The sequence below is a fragment of the Oncorhynchus kisutch genome, linkage group LG13, assembly GCF_002021735.2.
Source record: "Oncorhynchus kisutch isolate 150728-3 linkage group LG13, Okis_V2, whole genome shotgun sequence".
Taxonomy (NCBI): domain Eukaryota; kingdom Metazoa; phylum Chordata; class Actinopteri; order Salmoniformes; family Salmonidae; genus Oncorhynchus; species Oncorhynchus kisutch.
The window spans coordinates 68915374-68942646 of NC_034186.2; the positions used below are offsets into that span (position 1 = coordinate 68915374).

A 27273-nucleotide genomic window follows, 5' to 3' on the forward strand; every position below is an offset into this window, starting at 1 on the left:
AACACCGCCATCCTGACCGCAGTGGATCGGTTTTCCAAAGCCGCCCGCTTCATTCCGCTCCCCAAGCTACCCTACCCTTCTGCTCACTCATTGGGTCGTCGGCCAGCCTGTCCTCCGGTTTCCACCCCAGTCCAACAGAAAGTCGGAGCGAGCCAACCAAGACCTGGAGACGACTCTGCACTGTTTGGTCTCTCCCAACCCCACCACCTGGAGCCAGCAACTAGTGTGGGTCGAATACGCCAACAACACCCTTCCTTGCAGGTCATCGTACCTGAAAGAGAACCCGGTCGGCACTTCTCAAGACCCCCTCCAGGTATTGATGACAAGCGGATCACCGGACCCTGGCTCCCCGGTATCGTCTCGGCAGAAGGTATGGCCGTCCACCCAGGATCTGCCCCTACGGTTGGAATCACGCAAACTCTCCCCCCGGTTTATCAGCCCTTTCCCCATCTCCAAGGACATTAGCCCCTCTGCTGTTCGTGTTCTGTTGACCAGTATCCTCCATATACAGTGGGGCAAAAAATAATTTGTCAGCCACCAATTGTGCAAGTTCTCCCACTTAAAAAGAGGAGAGAGGCTTGTAATTTTCATCATAGGTACACTTCACCTATGACAGACAAAATGAGAAGAAAATTGTAGGATTTTTTATGAATTTATTTGCAAATTATGGTGGAAAATAAGTATTTGGTCACCTACAAACAAGCAAGATTTCTGGCTCTCACAGACCTGTAACTTCTTCTTTAAGAGGCTCCCCTGTCCTCCACTCGTTACCTTTATTTTTTTATATTTTTTTAACCTTTATTTAACCTTTATTTAACCTTTATTTAACCAGGCAAGTCAGTTAAGAACATATTCTTATTTTCAATGACGGCCTGGGAACAATGGGTTAACTGCCTGTTCAGGGGCAGAACGACAGATTTGTACCTTGTTTTGAACTCGCAACCTTCCGGTTACTAGTCCAACGCTCTAACCACTAGGCTACGCTGCCGGCCCGATTAATGGCACCTGTTTGAACTTGTTATCAGTATAAAAGACACCTGTCCACAACCTCAAACAGTCACACTCTACTCCACTATTGTTTTTCACGTTGATTCAATGTCATAACATAGATTTTGGGGGGGTTGAAATGACATGGAACAATGTTGATTCAACCAGTTTTTGCCCAGTGGGTGTTATTGCAAAATGGTATTGTGGTATTGTTGTGACTTTTTTTTCTCTCTAAAAATCAGAAGTATGTGACAGTAATTTCAGCGAAATAGATGTTTTATGATGACATCAGTACTTCTCCACAACCACCCAGTCTTCAATAAGAAGAATTTGCCCGGCCACTGCTGGTCAGATAACACACAGCTGTTGGTACTACGTTCTTGAATCAAAGATTGTATTGATTATATATTTTCTGGAATACAACTCTCTTTCCTACAGGGCTAAAGCCACTATGCACTGTCAATACATTCTACAGTTATCTCTGTTAACTCTACTCTCCCTGCCAGGTACGTTTTATCTTTGTTTCAGTTAATTATATCCATCAGTGGAAAATGAATAAATCAATGTATTGATGTTTCAATCGCTGTTTTCAGGCACACTGGCACACACCTGGTCTGTCTGGTACCGTGACAGGGACAGGATTACCGTTATCTGTGCATCAAAAGGCTCATCAGTGGTATTTGACTGTATATACAGCTACCCAGCTGACAAAAAAGTTGGAAGAAAGATATGGTTCACTCCGAGAGGCGATACAAAACTAGATGGCTCACAGCAAGGAGATGGAGTGTTTAACACATCTGGACTGACTAATAAATCAAGATACAGTGGAAGAACAGAGTTTTATGACCAAGACAATAACTGCACACTGAAACTCAACAATGTGACTGAAGATGACAGTGGCAGATTCTTCTTCAGATTTGAGGCAAATAAACATCATCAGACCCCTCAGAGATTTACAGGATCGTTGGGTGTGGCCCTGACAATACCAGGTAAATCTAGATTTGTGTACATGTCATCACACTAAACAATTAAGGTATTACAAAACCTAGGATGGTCAGTCATTAACCCTTCAACATGTCCTATATTTGTTATACATGTATCTTCTTTATGTCAGTCTTATCCCTAAAGTTAAATGAAAATGGCCCCGTTAAGGAGCGAGACCACGTCACCTTGGCCTGCACCTCCACCTGTAACCCACCTCAAATGGAGTTCCTCTGGTTTAAAGATGGCCGCCCACTTCCTGGTGTCTCTGGTGTCCATGGTGGGCAGTGTCCCCTAGGTCCACTTTCCCCTAATGACACTGGGAGCTACTCCTGTGGTCTGGGGCAAGGCACATCTACACCAATACTGCTGGATGTGAGATGTAAGTCAGCAATAAATGTTGGTTTGATGCGATTTATGATGTAGTCAGTTGTCTTCAGTGGGTTGTTTTCTCTTCACTGTGGCCAATGTACATTTTAGATGGCTTTGTTCATTGTCTGTATTAATGTATAAATGTAGTACTACAAACATACAGTGGCTTGCGAAAGTATTCACCCCGATTGGCATTTTTCCAATTTTGTTGCCTTACAATTTGGAATAAAAATTGATTTTGGGGGGGTTTCTATCATTTGATTTACACTTTGAAGATGAAAAATATTCTTTATTGTGAAACAAACAAGAAAAAAGACACAAAAAAACAGAACTTGAGCGTGTATAACTATTCACTCCCCCAAAGTCAATACTTTGTAGAGTCACCTTTTGCAGCAATTACAGCTGCAAGTCTCTTGGGGTACGTCTCTGTAAGCTTGGCAAATCTAGCCACTGGGATTTTTGCCCTGTTCTTCAAGGCAAAACTGCTCCAGTCACATTGTTGAGTTTCAGTGTGCAGTTATTGTCTTGGTCATAAAACTCTGTTCTTCCACTGTATCTTGATTTATTAGTTGAATGGGTTCCGCTGGTGTACAGCAATCTTTAAGTCATACCACAGATTCTCAATTGGATTGAGGTCTGGGCTTTGACTAGGCCATTCCAAGACATTTAAATGTTTCCCCTTAAATCACTTGAATGTTACTTTAGCAGTATGCTTAGTGTCATTGTCCTGCTGGAAGGTGAACCTCCGTCCCAGTCTCAAATCTCTGGAAGACTGAAACAGGTCTCAAGTATTTAGCGCCATCCGTCATTCTTTCAATTCTGCCCAGTTTCCCAGACCCTGCAGATGAAAAACATCCCCACAGTATGATGCTGCCACCGGGGTGATGAGAGGTGTTGGGTTTGCGCCAGACATAGCGTTTTCCTTGATGGCCAAAAAGCTAAATTTAGTCTCATCTGACCAGAGTGCCTTCTTGTTTGGGGAGTCTCCCACATGCCTTTTGGCGAACACCAAACATGTTTGCTTATTTTTCTCTTTAAGCAATGGCTTTTTTCTGGCCACTCTCCTGTAAAGCCCAGCTCTGTGGTGTGTACGGCTTAACGTGGTCCTATGGACAGATACTTCAATCTCTGCAGTGGAGTTTGCAGCTCCTTCAGGGTTATCATTGGTCTCTTTGTTGCCCCTCTGATTAATGCCCTCCTTGCCTGGTCTGTGAGTTTTGGTGGGCGGCCCACTCTTGGCAGGTTAATTGTGGTGCCATATTCTTTCCATTTTTTAATAATGGATTTAATGGTGCTCCGTTGGATGTTAAAAGTTTCAGATTTTTTTTATAACCCAACCCTGATCTCTACTTCTCCACAACTTTGTCCCTGACCAGTTTGGAGAGCTCCTTGGTCTTCATGGTGTCGCTTGCTTGGTTGTGCCCCTTGCTTAGTGGTGTTGCAGACTCTGGGGCCTTTCAGAACAGCTGTACAGTATATACAGTTGAAGTTGGAAGTTAACATACACCTTAGCCAAATACATTGAAACTCAGTTTTTCACATTTCCTGACATTTAATCCTAATAAAAATGCCCTGTCTTAAGTCAGTTAGGATCACCACTTTATTTTAAGAATGTGAAATGTCAGAATAATAGTAGAGAGAATTATTTATTTCAGCTTTTATTTCTTTCATCACATTCCCAGTGGGTCAGAAGTTTACATACTCTCAATTAATATTTGTTAGCATTGCCTTTAACTTGTTTAACTTGGGTGAAACGTTTCGGGTAGCCTTCCACAAGCTTCCCACAATAAGTTGGGTGAATTTTGGCCCATTCCTCCTGACAGAGCTGGTATAACTGAGTCTGATTTGTAGGCCTCCTTGCTTGCACACGGTTTTTCAGTTCTGTCCACAAATTTTCGATAGGATTGAGGTCGGGGCTTTGTGATGACCACTCCAATACCTTGACTTTGTTGTCCTTAAAGCCATTTTGCCACAACTTTGGAAGTATGCTTGAGGTCATTGTCCATTTGGAAGACCCATTTGCGACCAAACTTTAACTTCCTGACTGATGTCTTGAGATGTTGCTTCAATAAATTCCCATCATTTTCCTTTCTCATGACGCCATCTATTTTGTGGAGTGCACCAGTCCCTCCTGCAGCAAAATACCCCTACAACATGATGCTGCCACACCCGTGCTTCACAGTTGGGATGGTGTTCTTCAGCTTCTTCCTCCAAACATTGCTATTTTTGTTTCATTAGACCAGAGGACATTTCTCCAGAAAGTACAATCTTTGTCCCCATGTACAGTTGCAAACCATAGTCAGGCTTTTTTTATGGTGTTTTTGGAGCAGTGGCTTCTTCCTTCCTTTCAGGGTATGTCAATATAGGACTTGTTTTCCTGTGGATATAGATACTTTTGTACCTGTTTCCTACGCAATCTTCACAAGGGCCTTTGCTGTTGTTCTGGGATTGATTTGCATTTTTCGCACCAAAGTACGTTCATCTCTAGGAGACAGAACGCATCTCCTTCCTGAGCGGTATGATGGCTGTGTTGTCCCATGGAGTTTATACTTGTGTACTATTGTTTGTACGGATGAAAGTGGTACCTTCAGGCGTTTGGAAATTGCTCCCAAGGATGAACCAGACTTGTGGAGGTCTACAATTTTTTTCTGAGGTCTTGGCTGATTTTTGTTTCATTTTCCCATGATGTCAAGCAGAGAGACACTGAGTTTGAAGGTAGGCCTTGAAATTCATCTACAGGTACACCTCCAATTGACTCAAATTAGGTCAATTAGCCTATCAGAATCTTCTAATGCCATGACATAATTTTCAGGAATTTTCGAAGCTGTTTAAAGGCACAGTCAACTTAGTGTATGTAAACTTCTGATCCACTGGAATTATGATACAGTGAATTATAAGTGAAATAATCTGTCTGTAAACAATTGTTGGAAAAATTACTTGTGCCATGCACAAAGTAGATGTCCTAACCGACTTGCTAAAACTATAGTTTGTTAACAAGAAATTTGTGGAGTGGTTGAAAAACAAGTTTTAATGACTCCAACCTAAGTGTATGTAAACTTCCGACTTCAACTGTATACTGAGATCATGTGACAGATCATGTGACACTTAGATTGCACACAGGTGGACTTTATGTAACCAATTATGTGACTTCTGAAGGTAATTGGTTGCACCAGATCTTATTTAGGGGCTTCATAGCAAAGTGGGCGAATACATATACACACACCACTTTTCTGTTTTTCTTTTTTTAGAATTTTTTAAAACAAGTCATTTTTTCATTTCACTTCACCAATTTGGACTATTTTGTGCATTACGTGAAATCCAAATAAACATCCGTTTAAATTACAAGTTGCAATGCAACAAAATAGGAGAAACGCCAAAGGGGGTGACTTTACAGTCAAATGAATACACACAATACAATGTTGTTTTCTGTACGTCTGCTTCCAGATGCTCCAAGGAACGTTTCTGTTGAGGTCAGCTCGAGTCCCGAGGTAGTGAAAGGCAGTCGTCTGACTCTGACCTGCAGCAATAACGCCAACCCTGCAGCAGAGACCTACACCTGGTTTCAGAGGACAGGAACGCTAACTTCACTAAGATTAGGGATGGGGAAAGAACACACCTTCCACAAAATAGATTCTGATGACAGTGGACTGTACTTCTGTATGGCCCAGAATGCCATTGGATCACAGAACTCTACAGAACATGAGGTGAAAGTTAAAGGTACTGCAACACTTCTGCACTTCTTGTATGTCACGCTGTTGTGATGTCTGCCTTGTGTATCTCAACAAAACAAAGGCATGCCGAGAGGGATATGAAGTTACAGTATATGATCTGATCAGGTTTAATAGTGTATTTTCTCTTGTGTTCCAGAATCAGCCCATTTAATGATGGTCCTGGCAGCATTTGGGGCTCTCTTCCTTGTCACAGCAGTGATCGTGGTGCTCTTCATTTACATAAAAAGGTGAGTGGTTTGAAAATGTCTTATAAAGTACTAAACATATATTATAGTGCACCGAAGGGTCCTCTCTCCCCTATCTCTTCTTTAGAAATGTATAGAATTATATTCGCCCCATTCCCCTCCCTCTTCAGCTGTGTACACAAATGAAAATACACTGTCTACAGGCTTGATGTCGTAATCATGTCACAACTGAGACTTTCACAACTTCTTTATTTCCAATGTTCTTTCGAAAAGATTTACCATACTGGCATCGACAACCACCAACTGTTGGTTTGGTTGGCCCACAGTGGAAAGTTACTGAAAAGCATGACAGGCTATTTAGTTGGCCTTTATGGCTGAATTCTCACTTTGTTGTATCATCCACAGACGGAAGTTGAATACGCGCGAGAAGAAGGTTCCAACCAAACCATTCCCCCAAGTAGGTGATCAGAGGAAAGTAAAGTACGAACAGTGGCCTTACTGTGGTTGTCATTGCGAATGGGCTATGTTGTCATTGCGAATGGGCTATGTTGTCATTGCGAAACAAACCTTACACATGGAATTTATTGTTCTGTTTTTCTTAAATAAAAAACAGCTTGTATGTAAATGTGGAAATCAATCCCATTGAACTTTGAGTTCATTAAAATATGCCAATGAGTAGAAAGAGAGTCATTCTATGCCTGGGGCCAGTGCTCAGTATTTTGACTGTATTCTGACTGTTAGTTACAGAAAGCAACCTTGTCTAGACCAGAGGACATCTATGAAAACGTGAAATGGTCAGCCAAGCCGATCACTGATCCTGATGACATGAACTACGCAGAGCTCAATATCAGGCCTGCTCCTTCACCCAGGTAAATAAACACAGAGTGAGTGAGACACTCAAAGTCAATTGCACAAGGAAAATAATGTGTATCAAACCATTGCATAATAACTTGCAAAAAACGTGTCCCCAACAATGCAACAACAGGCTTACATTATGTAGTATCTGTAATATAGTAATAACTACTAGGTAAATACAAATATAGATCTGCACTAAAACCTGTTCCCTTTAAAAGGATGCAGCGGAATAACAAGGCAGAAGATGACGATGCAGTTATCTACAGACAACTGCAAACACACTGAGGTGGTCAGAGAACTTTGATATCTAGACCTCAAGGCCTACAGTATGGTAAACTCAAGAAAAGTGAATGAAAAAAAGTATGTTAAGTGACATTTTTTAAATAGCAAAATACAAGCTGTTATACTGTATGTGTATGTACTAACAATGTACAGTGTACAATATACAAAATAAACAGTAAAAAAAGTGGATAATTATACAAATACAAACATAAAATTATTACATACATAACATAACAACAGATTATTAAAAAATAAGCATATCATATTGCTCTGTAATATATGAGCTCTGTATATTTCTCATGATTACAACACTTAAAGAGATGTAATTTTGTCACGTCGTTATTTGTTAACGTGATTATGCTGTATATTCAATGTGGAATCATGTTAATATGTTAGGATAAACTGTCCTTATCAAATAATGATATGTCACTTACAGATTGTTTGCAGATTAAAGTTAATATAAACTTCAATAAATAATGAGTTATGATTCAATTAATGAACTACGAAAGTCTCCCTGACATTACAGCCGCCTTAATGTACTGAAATATAAAGGAAATGGAACACTTAACACACAGGGCTGGATGAAATTACAACCATCTGTTGATGTTAGACTTTACAATTCAGATAACTTTCCGAATCCTTATCCTTTCTCAAAATGGACTGTCCTGGGAACTCTCCAAATACATTTAACTAAGACCCCTACTCACAACACTTCCTCCTTTCTACTTTGGCATTTACAGGTTCCATTCTTAAGATACTAGGATGTCACTTCCCGTTCAGTAACTCAGGCCTCTGTGGCAGGATCTCCAATGGGGGACGTTTTCCTGATAAGAAATCATAGGTCAGGTTAGAAATAAAATAAAACTCAATACGACTAGCCATGTAAATATTTAATGAGTCGTTAGCTCAGTAACTAAATATGCACATGCAAATACAGGAAAATAAGACTAATAAGCCTATTCATTCCCATGTTCGTCATGAAAGACTCTAGCAGTGGCAAGTGGGTGGTGGCTCCCTAACAATTCAAATGGGTATCAAATGGCTAAGGGTGTCACTTTGCACATGGGTATATTAGTTATAATTTAATTAGTCCGTGATCAAACACACTTGCTGACTTATAAGTGTGGAGGTGCCTCTTTTTGACATTTTTTATGGATCACAGCCCGTTTAGGGGAGGGTGGGCTGTGTCCACCCCTCTGACATCGTCATCGGCCACCTACTCGAATTTAGTGAGGGGTGCTTTGTCGCCCGTGACCTCCACCTGCAACCCATTATTTGCTCCATTTTGTGTCTGCAGTTTTGGGATGCTATCCCTCGGTGTTCCTAGCCTATTCAACTTCAAGTCTCTGCATTGAAGGACACACATAAACTGAGGCTCAGGAGGGGTCATATAGAGAAACACACATAACCACACTACAACTGAATATGTAACATTGAGGAACAGGCAGACAGTAGGCTAGAGAACAGTGTTACCCATTACAGGTGCCGTCACCCTCCTCCACAGTCTTCATCCCAGGGACCTTCTGCCCAAACAGCTTGACAGCCAGGAACATCAGCATGCCGCAGCGGTTGGTATAGCAACAGGTGGCGTCAACAGCCATCAGTAGCACCAAAAAGATGAGTATGACAATGCCTGCCACGGCCCATTTCGCCATCCCACCCTTATTCATCTTGGCTACTGAAGGGGAAGAAGGGAGGGGATGAAAGGGAGGGAGAGAGAGAGAGAGGAAGAGAATCATATTTAAACTTAGTAAAACATTTTATCCTGCTCTGTTCTGTAACTGTTTAATTTCAGAGATATTTTCCTCTCTATTGGGCAATAGTCCGTTTTCCAGAATGTGACCGTGGTAAAGCTGTGAAACAGCTCATAAGGAATGCCATCACCAAATAATGAACTAATTGCTGGCACCTGTGCCTGTTTTCCAGCTCGGCCCGGGACTCTGGAAAAACTATTATAAAGTGAGAGTGCAGAAAGGGTGCACACGCTCAGACCCCACGGGAGTGTCTCGTCAGCTAGACAAGCTAAATGTTTTTAAATGTTTTAAATGTTTAGTGTCAAGTCCGTGTCCTATTCTATGTGCAGACGGCAATTACAGGGTGGTAAATGTGTTTAGTTGTTAGGAGTAGCTTTTTAAATTACAGGGTGGGTTACAGTGCCTTGCGAAAGTATTCGGCCCCCTTGAACTTTGCGACCTTTTGCCACATTTCAGGCTTCAAACATAAAGATATAAAACTGTATTTTTTTGTGAAGAATCAACAACAAGTGGGACACAATCATGAAGTGGAACGATATTTATTGGATATTTCAAACTTTTTTAACAAATCAAAAACTGAAAAATTGGGCGTGCAAAATCCGAGATACTGTTGTGAAGAAGTTTAAAGCCGGATTTGGATACAAAAAGATTTCCCAAGCTTTAAACATCCCAAGGAGCACTGTGCAAGCGATAATATTGAACTGGAAGGAGTATCAGACCACTGCAAATCTACCAAGACATGGCCGTCCCTCTAAACTTTCAGCTCATACAAGGAGAAGACTGATCAGAGATGCAGCCAAGAGGCCCATGATCACTCTGGATGAACTGCAGAGATCTACAGCTGAGGTGGGAGACTCTGTCCATAGGACAACAATCAGTCGTATATTGCACAAATCTGGCCTTTATGGAAGAGTGGCAAGAAGGAAGCCATTTCTTAAAGATATCCATAAAAAGTGTCATTTAAAGTTTGCCACAAGCCACCTGGGAGACACACCAAACATGTGGAAGAAGGTGCTCTGGTCAGATGAAACCAAAATTGAACTTTTTGGCAACAATGCAAAACGTTATGTTTGGCTTAAATGCAACACAGCTCATCACCCTGAACACACCATCCCCACTGTCAAACATGGTGGTGGCAGCATCATGGTTTGGGCCTGCTTTTCTTCAGCAGGGACAGGGAAGATGGTTAAAATTGATGGGAAGATGGATGGAGCCAAATACAGGACCATTCTGGAAGAAAACCTGATGGAGTCTGCAAAAGACCTGAGACTGGGACGGAGATTTGTCTTCCAACAAGACAATGATCCAAAACATAAAGCAAAATCTACAATGGAATGGTTCAAAAATAAACATATCCATGTTAGAATGACCAAGTCAAAGTCCAGACCTGAATCCAATCGAGAATCTGTGGAAAGAACTGAAAACTGCTGTTCACAAATGCTCTCCATCCAACCTCACTGAGCTCGAGCTGTTTTGCAAGGAGGAATGGGAAAATGGGTGGCAGCACTACCCTACTCTGCTCAATCCAGTATTTGTCCCTCCTCTCAGAAGGTTTCAAGCTTTATTTCACTACTACAGTATGTTATAGCAGCTTACCAGGTTGTGGGACATTGAAGTTCAGCTTGGCTGGCCTGGAGGAGCCGTAGGAGTTGACGGCTAGCACCTCCATGTGGTAGTCTGATTTACACTGCAGGTCATGGAGGTTGATCACTGTCGAGTTGGACGGCAGGTCCTTCACCCTCCAGTCCTCATCCATCTTATTCTAAGAGAAAGACAGAGGGGGGGGGGGGTGTAAGGTCTTGCACACTCTGTAATGTCTTGATCTTTTGTCGCATGCATACTCACCACTCTGTAACGGACAATGTAGTGGATAATGGGGGAGCCTCCGCAGTCCAACTGTGTTAAAGGGATTGAGAACATATTGCCCTCAAACTTCCCCTCGCTGGCCACCAGGACCGGGCTGTCTGGCTCCCCTGGGGAGGGAGGCAGGTAGAGGCAGTGTGTTGGTACAGTAGGTACAGAGGTCAGGGGTGTTCATGCATCAGCCAGCTTATAACTACACAGTGTGTGAAACTGTTGTAGTAAAATCTACTGTCTTGTCAGGGAGGTTGGTTATCCGTGAAAAACTGACTTTTCAATTTCACAACACGTGTCAGTACTTTACCTCCTGCGGGGCCGAATGCCGATGGAATGGGATGATGTCATCAGGAGCGGGGAAATAATGGAGCATGAATGGCCATCAGCGAGCAGGTGAGGATGCCATGTGGATGATCATGTGACAGTGGAATGAGTGAATGATGGCAGATGAACATTTCTTCCAGCCAGTATAGACAGACACTCAAATCAGTAGGCAATATGGATATAGCTTGTTAAGACAAGTAATGCAGTTTGAACAATGATAGTTGGTGACATTTAATAATAACTATACTGCATTTGCCTAGATATGATGCGATTGGGAGAGAGGAGGAAGAGGAGGGTGACACTCACGTATGCCCTGTGTGCGGACTGTGAGCTCGTCTGAGAAGCCACCCTGACCCAGGTGGTTCCGAGGGGCAAACCGGACAGAGTAGGAGGTGTAGGGAATCAGATCTGTGATAACCAGGGGGTCTGCACACACACAACAGAGTGCATGAACACACACATATCACTTTTATGTATTTATATATATATATATATAAACTCAAACTAATAAAACTACTCATAACTAGTCATATCACTAAAATGGTCATCAGAGGCCTCCCCTGGTTTTAGGGAAATCAGTGTTCAGATACGACTTCTAGTCCTCAGCGTATTCATTGGCTTCATCCTAACTCTCGCAAACATCATCTACAGTATTTCATGAAATAGATTGGTCACTGAGAGCCAGGTATTTACCTGTGGACTGGATGACTCTCTCCTGCCAATTGTTCTCACGTTCTGTCTTCCACTGGAGGGTGAAGTGGGTGATGGGAGAGCCCCCGTCCACCAGGGAAGCCCCCAGGGTGAAGTGGACCGATGTGGGCCCTGGGGTGCCACTTACCTGGGATGCTTTGCCTGGCCAAGCTGGGGGAGGAGTGATGAGAGAAAGATGGAGAATGAGAGGGAGGAAGGAGAGGGAAATAGGGAGAAAGGACGGAGATGAAGAGCAGTTCAAAGACAGAGAGGTGAAGAGGGAATGAGCATGTCAGAGATGAAAGAATAAGAACATTGCTGTTGGAAACAAAAAACGGTGAACACTGCAAATGTAAATCGAGTACCTACACTTCAGCTAAAATCTCCCAATGTTTTCAGTTGTTTTAGAATTTTATAGTGGTTTGTGGCTGCTTGTCCGTTTATAGAAAGGTAAAAACCGATTGAATCAACATTGTTTCCATGTCATTTAAACCCCAAAAATGTATGCGATGACATTGAATCATCGTGGGAAAACTGATTGGATTTGAAAAAATGAATCAACGTAAGTGAATTTCAGATTTTTTTCGCCCGACTTTTAACCTAAATCCAATAACTTGATGCCATTTTTGATGATTTCACATTGAATTCACATTGAGCTGACATCTGTGTCCAGTGGAATGTTGTGATAGCGCTAAGTACTATCACAACAGAATAGGAAGGTCAAGGGTGGCCTTACTCTGCAGGCTGAAGTCTGTGGAGGCGTTGCCAGCAGGACTGATAGCCATGCAGCTGTACAGCCCTCCATCTGAGGACGTCACATTGTCAACGACCAGGACATAGCCATCCTCCATTCTCACTCGACCTCCACCAGTGTCCTGTATCCACACAAACACAACCAGACAGGAACTCCGAGGAGAGAAATATAACAATACAATTCTCTGCCTGATTCTCCCCCAATATTTGTAGTAATTAATGCCACTGTGTGAATGTATCGTCTGTCTTACCACTGTTAGCAGGTGGTCATTGTTGGTCTTCCTGACCCACTGTAGCGCGGGCATAGGGTGTCCTGAGACGTTACAGGACACTGAGAGAGTCTGGCCTGGCTCCACCTTCATCTTCTCCTGGCTCAGCACTGCTACAGGATGCTCTGTAAACACGTACAGAACCTGAGACAGGACAAACTGAGTGCTTTGCGTAACAATAAACAAATTATAATAGATAACAGGGGGGTACTGTCATGCCCTGATCTGTTTCACCTGTCCTTTTGATTGTCTTCACCCCCTCCAGGTGTCGCTTATTTTCCCCAGGGTATTTATTCCTGTGTTTCCTGTCTTTCTGTGCCAGTTCGTCTTGTATGTTTAGTCAAGTCAACAGTGTGTTTTTCCCGTACTCCTTTTGCTATTCCCCTTTTCTAGTCCTCCCGGTTTTGACCCTTGCCTGTTTCTGGACTCTGTACCCGCCTGCCTGACCATTCTGCCTGCCTTGACCACGAGCCTGTGTGCCACTCTGTACCTCCTGGACTCTGATCTGGTTTTGACCTTTTTGCCTGTCCACGACCATTCTCTTGCCTACCCCTTTGGATTATTAAACATTGTAAGACTCCAACCATCTTCCTCCTGTGTCTGCATCTGGGTCTCGCCTTGTGCCTTGATACCTTTTGAGGATCTGGGGACCCATGCCAAATCTTTTCAGTCTCCTGGGGGAGAAAAGGTTTTGTCGTGCCCACTTCACGACTGTCTTGGAATGTTTTACCTAAACCCTCCCTGAACGCTTGAAAAAAGTGACCCTCCCCTTTAACCAAAATAATAATTACAACATAAAGTGGATAGCAGAGAACATGTCTAACATTTACCCTGACTTCTTGGACAAACCAGAGCCTTAGATATGAAGTTTTAGAAACTGTTATTTGTCCTGTAAGCCATACATGGCAGCACATGAATTTTGATCGCGCACAGGGCTGCGGCCCGGGCCAGAAGTTTGTGGGTTCGCAGACCACCGTGGACAAGAGTAAAGGTGTAAAGATTTCCTTTATAGTAAAAGCATTACATAAATCTATAATCATATTTGCAGGTACGAGAAAAAATAGCCTTCTATAAACCTTTCATGCAATTCTAAGTAATTTTACATATTAGTAGAATATTTTTTAATAACACACAAACTACCAAATTTATAGGCTAAGAATGGACAGAGAGTTGTTCCTATGTGTTCATCTTATCATATTTCTCTAATGCCAAATCAGTGTGTCTTGTTTTAAAGGAAACTGTCCCTGTTTGTAAATAATTAAATCTTCTACATCATGAGGAATCTTGAAGTTAGGCCTTCTTTTCCGCCCCAGACAGAATAGGCCTACCGACACAGAAAAATGTAAGCTTTAACTACTGGCTACTGTTCTTCAATGGCTTAACCCAATGAGAGAAGGTCACAAGTGTTTCCCTAAAAGCTGTCTGGGTTTAACCATCTTCTATGGCACAAAACGTGAATAGATTAATCAAGAAGAAGAAGTATGACAATTTTACTGAGTTACAGTTCATAGAAGGAAATAAGTCAATTGAAATAAATAAATTAGGCCCTAATCTATGGATTTCATATGACGTTGCAGGGGAGCAGCCATGGGTTGGCCTGGGAGGGAATAGGCCCACCCACTTGGGAGCCAGGTCCACCCACTGGGGAGCTAGGCCCACTAAATCAGAATTTGTTTTTCCACACAAAATGGCATTATTAAAGACAGAAATACTCCTCAGCACCAACCCTTCCCCTCCTTAGACTATCTCGCAGGTGAAGAAGCCAGATGTGGAGGTCCTGGGCTGGCGTGGTTACACATGGTGGGCAGTTATGAGGCCGGTTGGATGTACTGCCAAATTCTCTAAAATGACATTCGAGGCGGCTTATGGTAGAGAAATTAACGTTCAATTCTCTAGCAACAGCTCTGTTGGACATTCATACAGTCAGCATGCCAATTGTACACTCCCTCAAAACTTGAAACATCTGTGGCATTGTGTTGTGTGACAAAACTGCACATTTTAGAGTTGTCTTTATTGTCCCCAGCACAAGTTGCACCTGTTTAATGATCATGCTGTTTAATCAGCTTCTTGATATGCCACACCTGTCAGGTGGATGGAATATTTTGGCAAAGGAGAAATGCTCATTAACAGGGATGCAAACAAATTTGTGCACAACATTTAAGAGAAATAAGCTTTCTGTGTGAATGGAACATTTCTGGGATCTTCTATTTCAGCTCATGAAATACACTTTACATGTTGCGTTTAGATGACTTCCCAAGCAAAGTCAGGTGTCCTTGGCTATAGAAGGTTGTAGCTGAGCCTCTGAATGTCAAAGAAACTAAACAATGATATCCCCATATGCATCTGGGTCACGTCTTTCCCAGTTATTTCACAGCTTGTTTCTAGCATAAAGCATTGCGGACCATTGCGTTGTTTATAACGCTTTCCTAATACTGAGTTGCACCACCTTTTGCACCACGCCCTCAATTTGTCAGGGCATGGACTACAAGGTGTCGAACTCCAATGCTTCCCACAGTTGTGTCAAGTTGGCTGGATGTCATTTGGTTGGTGTACCATTCTCGATACACATGGGAAACTATTGAGCTTGAAAAACCCAACAGCATTGCAGTTCTAGACAGACTCATAAAGGTGCACCTGGCATCTACTACAATACCCTGTTCAAAGGCACTTAAATCTTTTGTCTTTCCCATTAAAGTTCTGAATGGCACACATAATACATGTTTCAATTGTCTCAAGGCTTAAAAATCCTTCTTTAACCTGTATTCTCCCCTTCATCTACACTGATTGAATAACAGGTGACATCAATAAGGGATCATAGTGTTCAGCTGGATTAACCTGGTCAGTCTATGTCATCAAAAGAGGAGGTGTTTTGTACATTTAGTGTAGATCCCTTTACATAATAGGATCTGTTTTATTTTCTTCAAAATCTTAAGCTAACAAGGGGTGGGCCTGTGATTTTTGCCATTTTCTTTAATAAAAGGTAGGCTTAGGGCATACTCTCTCATACCCCTTCAATCTGAATCTTGGTTTTAACTTAACAGCCCTTCACTGACATGGAGGTAGGCTGTTTAAAGAGTACATGGTGGGTGGAGGAATTGACTGACACATATATGGATATAGCAGCCTATTCTGTCTGTCAAACAGGTAGGCCTACCTCTTATTTCTTAAATAGGAAGAAATATGCTCCAACACAAAGCCCTCTTGTTGTTAGTAAAGTCTGATTAAAATGAAGACTGTGCCTACTCCCAGCACCATAAGCTGTCCATTTCCGATTGTACCGCAGCTCCTGCTTCAAGTTTTAGCACCACAACGTAAGTTACTCAAATATGGCTTATTTTGACCTAGTCTATAGGCTGGACTGCATACAAGGCCTACTCAACAACTTTGACTCTCCCCCTGAACTGCCACCTTAGGCCTACACAGCACAGCCATTGGTTAGGCGGGACACGAAAAAGGTTTTGATCAGCAAGAGCAGAGCAGGCCAGAGCTCAGGGTTGGAATATCCATTACAGTGTGTAATGCAGTCTAGTTTTATTTACACCATCCCAGCAGCTATCTTAGAAATATAACTTTGCTCTGTGCTTCTGCAAGCCTGCATTTCATAGCCTATAGCCTATAGCCTATAGGCTATGGATCATTTGATTGAGACCACACTAAATAGCTTATAGGCACACCTGATATTGTGTGACCAGTGGAGAATCAGAGATGAGGGGTGGCATCAGGCACACATCGATATATAGCCTTCTAAGCAACTAATTTTAAAACACAAAGAAATATTGGAATTTCATCAATTACAAATTACATGGCCCCCAGAACTAGATTTGAATTGTTTTTTACTGAACCTTCAACTTGGCTGAAATTGAAAAAGCATGAACCTTCCCCATTTTCCTCAAAGGTACCCATTCTGTTCATGAATCTTTCTGAAAACACCTGAAGATTACATTTTTTTAATTCTCTGAAGGGAGACACAAACTGCTACTTTTCCCTGGTTGAAAATGTTACACGGGTAATGGGTTTGAATGGGATCAAATGGTTTGTTTTCTGAAACAGCTTCTGTTGGCTCAGGCTCACTAGGCTGTCTGACAGAAAATAGTTGCTTACACAGAATCAAATTCTCCATGATATCTCTGTATATCAGGAACATAAACATCTGGAAGGAAGTATTCAAATACTGTTATTTTGGAGAAAGCTTGGTCTTACAAAGCTAAAGCTGTTTGTTTCCAGGAGGAGTGTATTTCCTGATGTTCTCTAACAAACCACACCTGAGACATCCAGCATGATCATGGCACTGCTCTCTGCGATCTTATTCTTGGCCGTGCAGATGTACTCTCCGTAGTCGCTCCTGACAACGGACGAGATAATGAGCTCGCTCTTGTCCGAGTTGTACTTGTAGCGGGACTCATCTGAAGAGTCTGGGCTGAGGAGGGAAGCGCCAACAGACAGACAGACAGAAGTGAGGCCTGGTGCTACAGAACATTAGCACGCTGCTGATAAGGAAGCAGACAGGAAGAGAGACACACAGTCAACCACACCGACAGGATGGCACGCCATATTAGCGGTGCACTGAGACATAAATGACCACATAAATATAGACACACTGGAGGCCTTCACCCAAACATACACTATCCAATACACACTCGTTTTTTTCTCTCGCTATCTCTTGCTCTCTCTCGCTCTACATTCCCCAGTTTCTGTGTTTTGGGTTTGTATGTGTTTGTATGTGTGTATTTCAGGAAATTGCTTCCTGGATTCTAAGCAGCTGATCGGTCGGCCCCATCGATGATTGGAGCTCTGAACCCTCCCTCTCGACAGGGGAAACAGCTGTTTTCAATTACCAATTTACCAACTTACCAACCTCTCGACGGGGAGCACCTTGGGAGTGCTTTGGCAAGAGGCCTGTGGGCATACATAACCTGTAGTATGTACTGTCTATGCACACTAGATAAGACCTGAGTGGACCACCCCTTGTATTTTGGTTAGCGAGGTGCTAAAAGGTGCTAAAAGGTTAGGTAAGTTGTCACATCTGCTCCCACTACGCCCTCTGGTGTCCATCTGGTGGTGTCATAACCTTCAGTTCTCTCCCTGTTTCTCTCTCTCTCTCATGTGATTGTGTGGTTGGAGACAGGTGTGCTGGAGTCAGAGCAAATCCCCACCAGCTGCATATCGTCCCATAATCAAGACCTCTACTTAAACTAATTTCTGCCATCTCCACGCTTCCAGGTCGTAATCTCTGATCATACTGCTCTGTCTCCGGCTCCTGTCTCCTGTTCCTCATTTCACCACCTGCTCTGGATATTACTCACCACCATCACCTTGGATTCCCCTCAGGACTTGTTCCCCTGTTCCATGCTCCCAACTACAACCTCACTCTACACTCCTGGTTATTGCCACTCATCTGAGCTGTCCCGGTTCTGCACTCCCCATTGGCTGTGTTCAATAAACATTTTGTACATTCATCCCGGTTTCCTCTGCTGAGTCCGCTCTTGGGTCCCCCCCCCCCCCCTTCACTCATAGTAACAGTACGATCTGGCCAATGCTGAACACAGCAGACTCCTCGACGCTTCCCCAAATTCTTGTTGGTCAATGCACCCTACTGGATCAACACGACCAAGCACTAAAGACCCCGCTGGAGAACTTTAAGGAGTTTTCATGGAGCTTATCTGAATTTCAGGTCCGAACCTCCGTCCAGAAATCACAACCGGTCTCCAGTTCCTCTGCTCCACTCCGATAGCCTTTTGTTCTGACTCCTGAGCGTTATGATGGCAATCTTGGGCATTGCAAAGCCTTCTATAGTGTTTGAGCAGCATCCCTACTCTTATGCCAGTGAATGTGCCAAGATTTATTTTTTGATTGGATGCCTTTTGGGAGCAGCGCTCTCCTGGGCCACTGCGGTTTGGAAGAGACAGTCATCTATTTGCTTTTCCTACAGTGGATTTCCAGAGGAGATGAGGAATGTCTTCGACCACCCAGTCTGTGGAAGGGATGCTGCTAAACGACTTCTGTCCCTTCGTCAAGGTTCTCAGAGTGTGGCTGAGATGGCATGTGAGTTCCGCACCCTCGCCGCAGAGAGCGGCTGGAATGACGAGGCCCCCCATTCCGGAACGCACTCACTGAGACGCTCAAGGACGAGTTGGTATCCAGAGAGGAGCCTGATGGACTGGACAAACTAATTTATCTCACTATCCGTATTGACAACCGTCTCCGTGAGCGTCAGAGGTAGAGGGGAGGCAGGGTTGCAAGTCCCATAACGTCTGCTTCGTTGTCTTGCTCAATTTCTCCCACTGCATCACATCACCAGGCAGGTTCCAATCCTGAACCCATGCAGCTCGGCAGGACTCGTCTATCTCCAGAGGAGAGGCAGCGGTGTATCAGTACTAGGAGCTGTCTGTATTGGGGTCAGGTTGGCCACCTGGTCTCCACTTGTACCCGGTGTCCAGCAAAAGAGAGGGCTCAAAAAAAATGCCAGGCCTTCTTCCTCTCCGGTAGGAGCTGGATTTTTCTCCGTCAAGAAGAAGGACGGATCACTGAGGCCATGCATAGACTTCCGTGGGTTGAATAGCATCACCGTCAGGAATAAGTATCCCTTGCCACTCATCAGTTCTGCTTTTGTCCCCTCCATGGTGCCACAGTATTTACTAAACTGGACCTCCGGAATGCCTACCACCTTGTCTGCATCAGAGAGGGAGACGAGTGGAAATCGGCTTCCAACACACCACTTGGACATTTTTAGTATCTTGTTATGCCTTTTAGTCTCACTAACACCCCGGCTGTTTTTCAGGGCCTGGTGAATGATGTCCTGAGGGATGTCATTGGGTGTTTTGTTTTTAGCTATGTGGATGACATTCTTATTTTTTCGAAGGACATGGAGGCTCACAAGCAACATGTCCACCAAGTTCTCCAAAGGCTATTGGAGTATAAGCTATTTGTCAAGGCTGAGAAATGTGAGTTTCATGTTTCCTCAGTGTCCTTCTTAGGTTACGTTATTGCTCAAGGTGAGCTACGAATGAACCCTGCCAAGGTTAGGGCAGTCACGGAGTGGCCTGTGCCCATGAATCTGAAGCAGTTACAGTGTTTTCTGGGGTTTGACAATTTTTATAGACGATTAATCCGTGACTACAGTCGTTTGGCAGCTCCTCTCACCGCTCTCATCTCAACCTCCACTACATTCCACTGGTTCCCTGAGGCAGAGGCAGCTTTCCAGAAACTCAAGTACCGCTTCACTTCTGCTCCAATCCTGACCCAGCCAGACCCAGAACTCCAGTTTGTCCAACACTGGGGTAGGTGCACTTCATCCTTGTGCCTTCTTTTCCCGCAAGCTCTCACCTGCAGAGAGAAATTTTGACGTTGGCAACCGGGAACTATTGGCTGTTAAGCTGGCTCTTGAGGAGTGGCGTCACTGGTTAGCGGGTTCAGTTCTTCCCTTCATTGTGTGGACGGATCATAAAAATCCAGACCGCCAAACGTCTCAACTCTCGGCAGGCCAGATGGGCATTATTTTTTGGAAGTTTCAACTTCAAACTCACTTATCGCCCTGGATCTAAAAATACTAAGCCCGATGCTCTCTCTCATCAGTTCACTGCAGACAACAAAAGTTCAGAGCCTGAGACCATCATGCCATCCTCCTGCATCGTTGCTGCAGTCCCTGGGAGATTGAGTCCCATGTTCATCAGGCTCAGCTAAACCAGTCTGATCCTAGAAACAGCCCTTGTACGGATCTGTTTGTGCCATTCTACTCACCTCACCTGTCACCCTGGCATGAACCGAACAATCGCCTTCCTGTGTCAGCGATTTTGGTGGGAATTCATATCAGCCTGTTCAGTCTGTGCCCGGAATAAAACCTCCACCAAACCTACATCTGGTTTTCTTCGTCCTCTTCCCATACCTAGTCGACCCTGGTCACACATAGCGTTGGACTTCGTCACTGGGCTTCCCCCATCTAATGGTAACTCAGTCATCCTCACTATTATTGACCGATTTTCTAAAGCAGCTCACTTCATTCCCCTCTCCAATCTTCCGTCCTCCAGGGAGACTGCGGATCTGCTGGTATCCCATATTTTACGACTGCATGGCATCCCTAGCGACATTGTTTCTGACAGAGGTCCCCAGTTCACTTCCCAGGTTTGGAGAGCCTTCTGCACAGCTCTGGGCATTAAGGTCAGCCTTTCATCTGGTTATCACCCCCAGACTAACGGTCAGACTGAGCAGGCCAACCAGGGGTTGGAAACTGCTATACGCTGTGTTACATCAACTAACACTTCCTCCTGGAGTGCCCAGCTACCCTGGGTGGAATATGCCCACAACACCCTCATCAACGCCTCATCAGGTATGTCTCTGTTTGAGTGTGCTCTGGGTTACCAACCTCCCTTGTTCCCTGATCAGGAGGTTGAAGTAGCGGTGCCCTCAGTCCAGGACCACATGCGCCGCTGTCATCGCACTTGGAGGAGGGCCCGGGCTGCCCTTCTTCGTGACTCCACCAGGAACCAATCTAAGGCTAACCGTCATCGTGCTGCGGCTCCAGTCTACACTCCAGGCCAAAGAGTATGGCTTTCTTCGAAGGACTTGCCTCTTAAAGTGGTGTCAAAGAAACTAGCTCCCCGGTTCATTGGTCAGTACGAGATTGATCATGTCATAAACCCCTCTGCTGTCCATCTTAAACTCCCTGACTCTCTCAAGATTCACCCTACCTTCCATGTGTCACTAATCAACCAGTCTGCTCCAGTCCTTTGTTCCCTCCTGCAGCTGCTCCTCCACCCCCTCGTCTGATCGACAACCATCCTGCCGATATGGTCCGGCGGCTGTTGGATGTGCGCCGTCAGGGCCACGGGTGGCAGTATTTGGTGGACTGGGAGGGATACGGGCCAGAGGAGCGTAGCTGGGTGCCCCGTCATCAAATTTTGGATCCCCCCTCTTAAAGGATTTTTACACCTCAAGCCGGGTCGTGCGCCAGGTGGCGTCCGGGGGTACTGTCACATCTGCTCCCACTACGCCCTCTGGTGTCCATCCGGTGGTGTCATAACCTTCAGTTCTCCCCCTGTTTCTCTCTCTCTTGTGTGATTGTGTGGTTGGAGACAGGTGTGCTGGAGTCAGAGCAAATCCCCACCAGCTGCATATCATCCCATAATCAAGACATCTACTTAAACTAATTTCTGCCATCTCCACGCTTCCAGGTCGTAATCTCTGATCATACTGCTCTGTCTCCGGCTCCTGTCTCCTGTTCTACATTTCACCACCAACCACCTGTTCTGGATATTACTCATCACCATCACCTTGGATTCCCCTCAGGACTTGTTCCCCTGTTCCTTGCTGCCAACTACAACCTCACTCTACACTCCTGGTTATTGCCACTCATCTGAGCTGTCCCGGTTCTGCACTCCCCATTGACTGTGTTCAATAAACATTTTGTACATTCATCCCGGTTTCCTCTGCTGAGTCCGCTCTTGGGTTCCCCCCTTCGCTTATTGTAACATAGCAGTGGGTAGGCAGGTAAGGTAGGAGAGGGGACTCTTTAACTTTAACTTTCTTAGCTTTGGTTCCATCCAGACCCTTTTCCCCACATTACCGTGTTAAGGAAATAAATTCCCTGTAAACGGTAATATTCTCTGCCTCTGTCATCCTTACCCGCATCTACAATTACATGCCTCTTTCACTCCACTGGGAGTGGAGTGTAGCAGGGTGTTGCGTTCCCTCCTCCAAGAGGCGTACGTAACACTCTGTGTTACTGCAAAAGGTTTCAAGCAGGAAACTCTGGCTTTACACACATGCACATCAGTGCAAGGAAGCACACACACACACGCCCACACACACACACACTCACACTCACACTCACTCACATTGTCCAGATGATGTTCGGTTGGGGGACTCCCTCGACCAGGCAGCTGAGGGAGACATTGGTCTCTGGTCCGGCCATGACTTTCTTCACCTCCTCATGGATCTTCACTGTGGGAGGAACTACAGCAGGAGGGTCAGAGGAGACATTATTTATTATAGTCAACAACAACACACACTACAACACATCCTCTGGTCTATACAGAGTTTGTACGAAATAAAGATCCTAAAATATCCCTTATTCCCTACTGCACTTTGAGTAACCCCACCGTTGACGAAGATGGAGATGACGTGCTTTTTGACAATGGGCCGGTCCTTGATTTTAGCCTCACAGGTATATGATCCGCGATCCTTCCTGCTGATGTTGTTGATCTGTAGGGAGTTGTCTTTCAATCTTGTGATCCGACCTGCTGGGAGCAAAAGACAGCAACAGGGAAAAGAAAGATCAGCGTCAGGAACACGTTCTGTCTGCTTAATCATCAATATAACCAAGCTTCAAAAAGCAATCACGCTCTCAAGGTTGTCAATGGTGACGTGCACATGAAACGGGGTCAGGGATTGTATGATGGTTATTTTCAGTGTGTTTTGTCCCTCTGGAAAAAGAAGACAGATTGAATCAGATGTTTCCCGGGGGAAGAGTCTGGAAAACATCCCTCGATTTGATGGCAAATTGGATTAGCCTATGAGCTACGTGACCCCTTCTGCCCCTCAACCGCGTGTTCACCACCGCCACCTCTCAATCGGTCACAGGCAGGCAGGCAGGCAGCAGTTAGTGCGAGGAGCTAGGAAGCTAAGAGACCCCCATACCACATGAACAATCAGAAGCGAGGGTACCCCTCCTACCGTCAGAGTGCAGTTTCTGATGGTCCCTCTCCCAGTTGACTTCCACCGCCGGCTTGCCAGTGACCACGCAGGTGATGACCACATCTTGACCCTCCAGGAACTCATGGTTGGTCGGTGTTTGCCCAAAGGATGGCGGCTCTGGGTGAGTTGAGAGAGGGATGGAGAGTGTGAAAGGGTCATTGTGTGTGTGTGTTTGGTTTTTCTATCTTCAAGGAAAATTTCACCGGTCCCCACAAGAAAAAATTATTTTTCAGGCTTTGGGTTTAGGGTTAGAAGTAGGGTTATGGGTTGGGGGGTTGGGGTTAAGGTTAGGATTAAGGAACATTTCACTGTTCCCCACAAGGAAAAAGGCTATTTTAGGCTTAGGGGTTAGGTTTCGGGTTAGGAATTGAGTTGGGGGTTTGGGGTTAAGGGTTAGGGTTAGGGGTCAGGGAAAACAAGGATACTTAAACGAACGTGTGTGTGTGTGTGCATGTGTGTGACAGGGATATGAGCTATGTGGTGTCTTTGATCTTGCAAGACAAAACTAATTAGCTCAATACTCAAACAATACAAGAAATACCCTTCAACACTGACTCTTGGTCATATTATCCAGGTGAAAAGTTTTACTTGAAACATCTTACCGTAGACAAAGATGGCAGAAGATACATAATCTCTGTGGCCTGTGTCAAATTCACAGAGGCATGTGTACCGTCCTGCATCCTCTATCTTGGCATTCCTGATGAACAGTTTTGACGATGTTTCATCCACTTTCTCAACCTGGTCATCTTCAGCATCCTCTCCATCTTTCTGCCAGGTGATGTCTCCTTCCCCACCAGCTAAGAGGATTTATGTGTAATTGTGTGTATCATATATTAATATTTTGTTAAGGATATATAAATTCATAAACTGCATATGCCAGTGTACTTCAATATGCAGAAGACACTCTACCCTTTACATTTTCTGCATTATATTGTATTTGTTCTAACCATGGTAAGATGCTAAGTGGTAAGTTGCTCTTATGGAAATGCCAGAACATTGTACCAACCTTTGCAGAGGAGCATGGCATTCTCACCCAGCAACACATCTGGTTTGCTGGTGATGATTTCCATTTTGGCCTCTGACACAGTGAGGAAGAAGAGCAATATTAGAACAACCTTTCAGGCACCTAACAGTAACACCACTTGAAACTTCTATATTCTGGAATAACTATTGAAATGGAGAACCTAGAGCCAAACATTTGGGCCTGCCTATCGAATTGACTAAGAATACATTAGTGTGATTAATCAAATACCACCAAATCACACCTGTCGTGTATGTTCTACACTGTATCTCTGCTAGACTGTGACGATGCACTCATCAACACTATACATTTACAAGAGAGATCAGTTGATTGATTTGACCTGGGACACCTGCAGAAGGAGAGAGGGTTCAATTGCTCCTATCAACGCTGAAGCCCTGCAGACTGCCATCAGCCATCAGACAGAGCATTGTCCTACTGTCCTACTGTTTTACTGGAGATAGTAAGTTAGACCTATAAATAGGTTCCTAGGAACTAATTGCAGCACGCTGACAGGCGACCAGGAAAAGACCAGCAGGGAACTTGGCAGTGGTGGGCTTCCTGAGCAGCACACTATTCCTTCCTGTACTGAGGCAGAGACAGGCTGCATGGCTGTGGCTGAGAATGGCTCTATGGCTGTGGATGAGACAGGCTCTATGTCTGCGTCCCAATTCTCTTATATGGCCACATCTCCTTCCCCTCATAACTTACTTTCTTTCTGTCCTTTGTCTGTTGGCCACTGAAAAGTGAAATGGTTGGATAGATTTCCAACTATTTGCTTTCCTTTCCCCTATCATCAATTTGGGTGGAAAACAAGGTCGGGGGGCTCTTAGAGCCAAAACTAAATTACAGCAGAGGGAAGATGTAGCCTTAACAATCACAGCTGGGTTCATTAGGATGACTTTAGATGTTGTGGAATTATAATAAAAGTAGTTAGTTGGCATCTCTTTTTCTGCATTTTAAAGAGCACTGCCAAATTATGGGCTGGCGTGGATTCAGAAAGCATTTATCTGCTATTACAATTCAGCCGCAGGAACAGATGAGCTTGGACATTGCTCTGGGTACACCTCACACTGATGAAACTCAGTAGGGATAGATTTTTATTCTCTCTCTTTATTCTATTTTTTTAACATATGAGATGACCAAACTCAGTATTCTCTCCTATGTCCTAGCATTCGGGATACTGTATAGTTGTAGTGCCACATTCGTGTACATGTGGAATGTGTTGAAAGAGCTATATATATTGTACATGTAGGGAAAATTGGCAAGGAAAATTTTCACTTTAGTTAGCTCTGAATCCTTTAGATAAGATTAAAAAACATGTCAATGACAAGTAAGACAAACAAGTTCAGTGCATCTAATGACAGAACACAAACTGTGAACCATGTTCCCTATGAGGAGAACCATACAGATGTAGGATCTTAATTTGAGCCAGTTTGCTACAGCAGGAAAATAATCCTGCAGCAACAAGAAATGTGCATTATTATGTGGATTATAATGAATTTACATTTTTGTGGGGGTTGATAAATGTATCTTAAGGGAAATCAAGTCTGAAATTTCAAAGTGGAAATTACAAACTTCAGAAGCTTTTTTAAACACACACCAAGTTTGAAATGTCCTACATCACAGGAAAGTTCTCCTGCATCAGGTTGATCAAATTAAGATCCTACATTTGTAGCAGTGATAGATCATCAGATATAAGCTATACCAGCTCTGATATACTAATTTGTAATATATATATATATATATATATATATATATATATATATATATATATATATATATTAATATATGGGATATGGATAAATTAAATTGCTGCCAAGGGTTTTAATGAAGAAAGTAATTACGCTGAAGCATAAATACCACATATTCAAAGAAATGAACTCCAACAGTGACATTTTTTGTCTATATATGTCTACATTATTTAAACTGTAGGCAAATCCATATAGACAACTAATGAACAAATAAACAAATACATAATCAAATAAATACAATTAAAAACAAAAAATAGTCCAACTTCCAACAAATATAAAAGTAGGCCTAATTAATTATTTATAGAAATATTCAAGGCTTGAAGAAGTGTTTAGGATTTTGTATTCTTACCTGAAAAACCAAGGACCAATATTATGGAACACATTCTCAAGATGAGCATCGATTCAGCCATTTCTACCTCAACGTTGTCACTATCCTCAATGAATGGATCGATGTAGTCCTTGACACCTGCTGCATGCAATTGCGCGCGAAATACAACAGTGGTGGAAACATGTGTTTCATGCTTTTATAGGCAAGAGGTGAGAACCAGGGAGACAGACAGGGACCCCACAATCTCTTAAATCTCTGCACGCCCCCCTCCCCTGCTGCCTATCCACATCCCTTAACATTTTTGATTCAGATCATCCACCGGGGAAAACGAATGCTCGAAAGTAGCCTTCCCTACCCTATCAGGCGCCACCGCAGCCCGCTGCCTTCCCCTCCAAAACACCGTATAAAAGGAACTCCGTACTCCCCCAGGGACGAGATGGAAGA

General features: G+C 43.8%; 2 protein-coding genes across 4 annotated transcripts; one reads left to right on the forward strand and one right to left on the reverse strand.

Moving 5' to 3' along the window:
* The first annotated feature begins 1016 nt into the window (after positions 1–1016).
* cd22 (cd22 molecule) lies at positions 1017–7867 on the forward strand. The gene is made up of 8 exons (XM_031787076.1): positions 1017–1493; positions 1581–1976; positions 2102–2350; positions 5785–6057; positions 6208–6298; positions 6662–6713; positions 6998–7125; positions 7330–7867. The coding sequence occupies exons 1-8, from the start codon at positions 1439–1441 to the stop codon at positions 7394–7396; spliced, it is 1311 nt and encodes a 436-aa protein (XP_031642936.1). The 5' UTR covers positions 1017–1438; the 3' UTR covers positions 7397–7867.
* On the reverse strand, positions 6489–27014 carry LOC109901827 (neural cell adhesion molecule 1-like). Of its 3 annotated transcripts, none has more exons than XM_020497811.2 (15): positions 26851–27014; positions 24736–24807; positions 24332–24526; positions 23709–23846; positions 23135–23275; positions 22871–22988; positions 17303–17457; positions 13023–13165; positions 12755–12893; positions 12022–12189; positions 11634–11754; positions 10993–11122; positions 10744–10909; positions 8867–9071; positions 6489–8217 (listed from the first exon to the last, which is right to left on the reverse strand). In XM_020497811.2, the coding sequence occupies exons 1-15, from the start codon at positions 26909–26911 to the stop codon at positions 8178–8180; spliced, it is 1992 nt and encodes a 663-aa protein (XP_020353400.1). In that variant the 5' UTR covers positions 26912–27014; the 3' UTR covers positions 6489–8177. The 3 variants fall into 3 exon arrangements, with proteins under 3 accessions (XP_020353400.1, XP_020353399.1, XP_031642935.1); XM_020497810.2 differs by lacking the exon at positions 6489–8217 and adding an exon at positions 8281–8739 and having other exon boundaries at positions 8867–9068; XM_031787075.1 differs by lacking the exon at positions 6489–8217 and adding an exon at positions 8283–8739.
* Between the last annotated feature and the right edge of the window lie 259 nt (positions 27015–27273).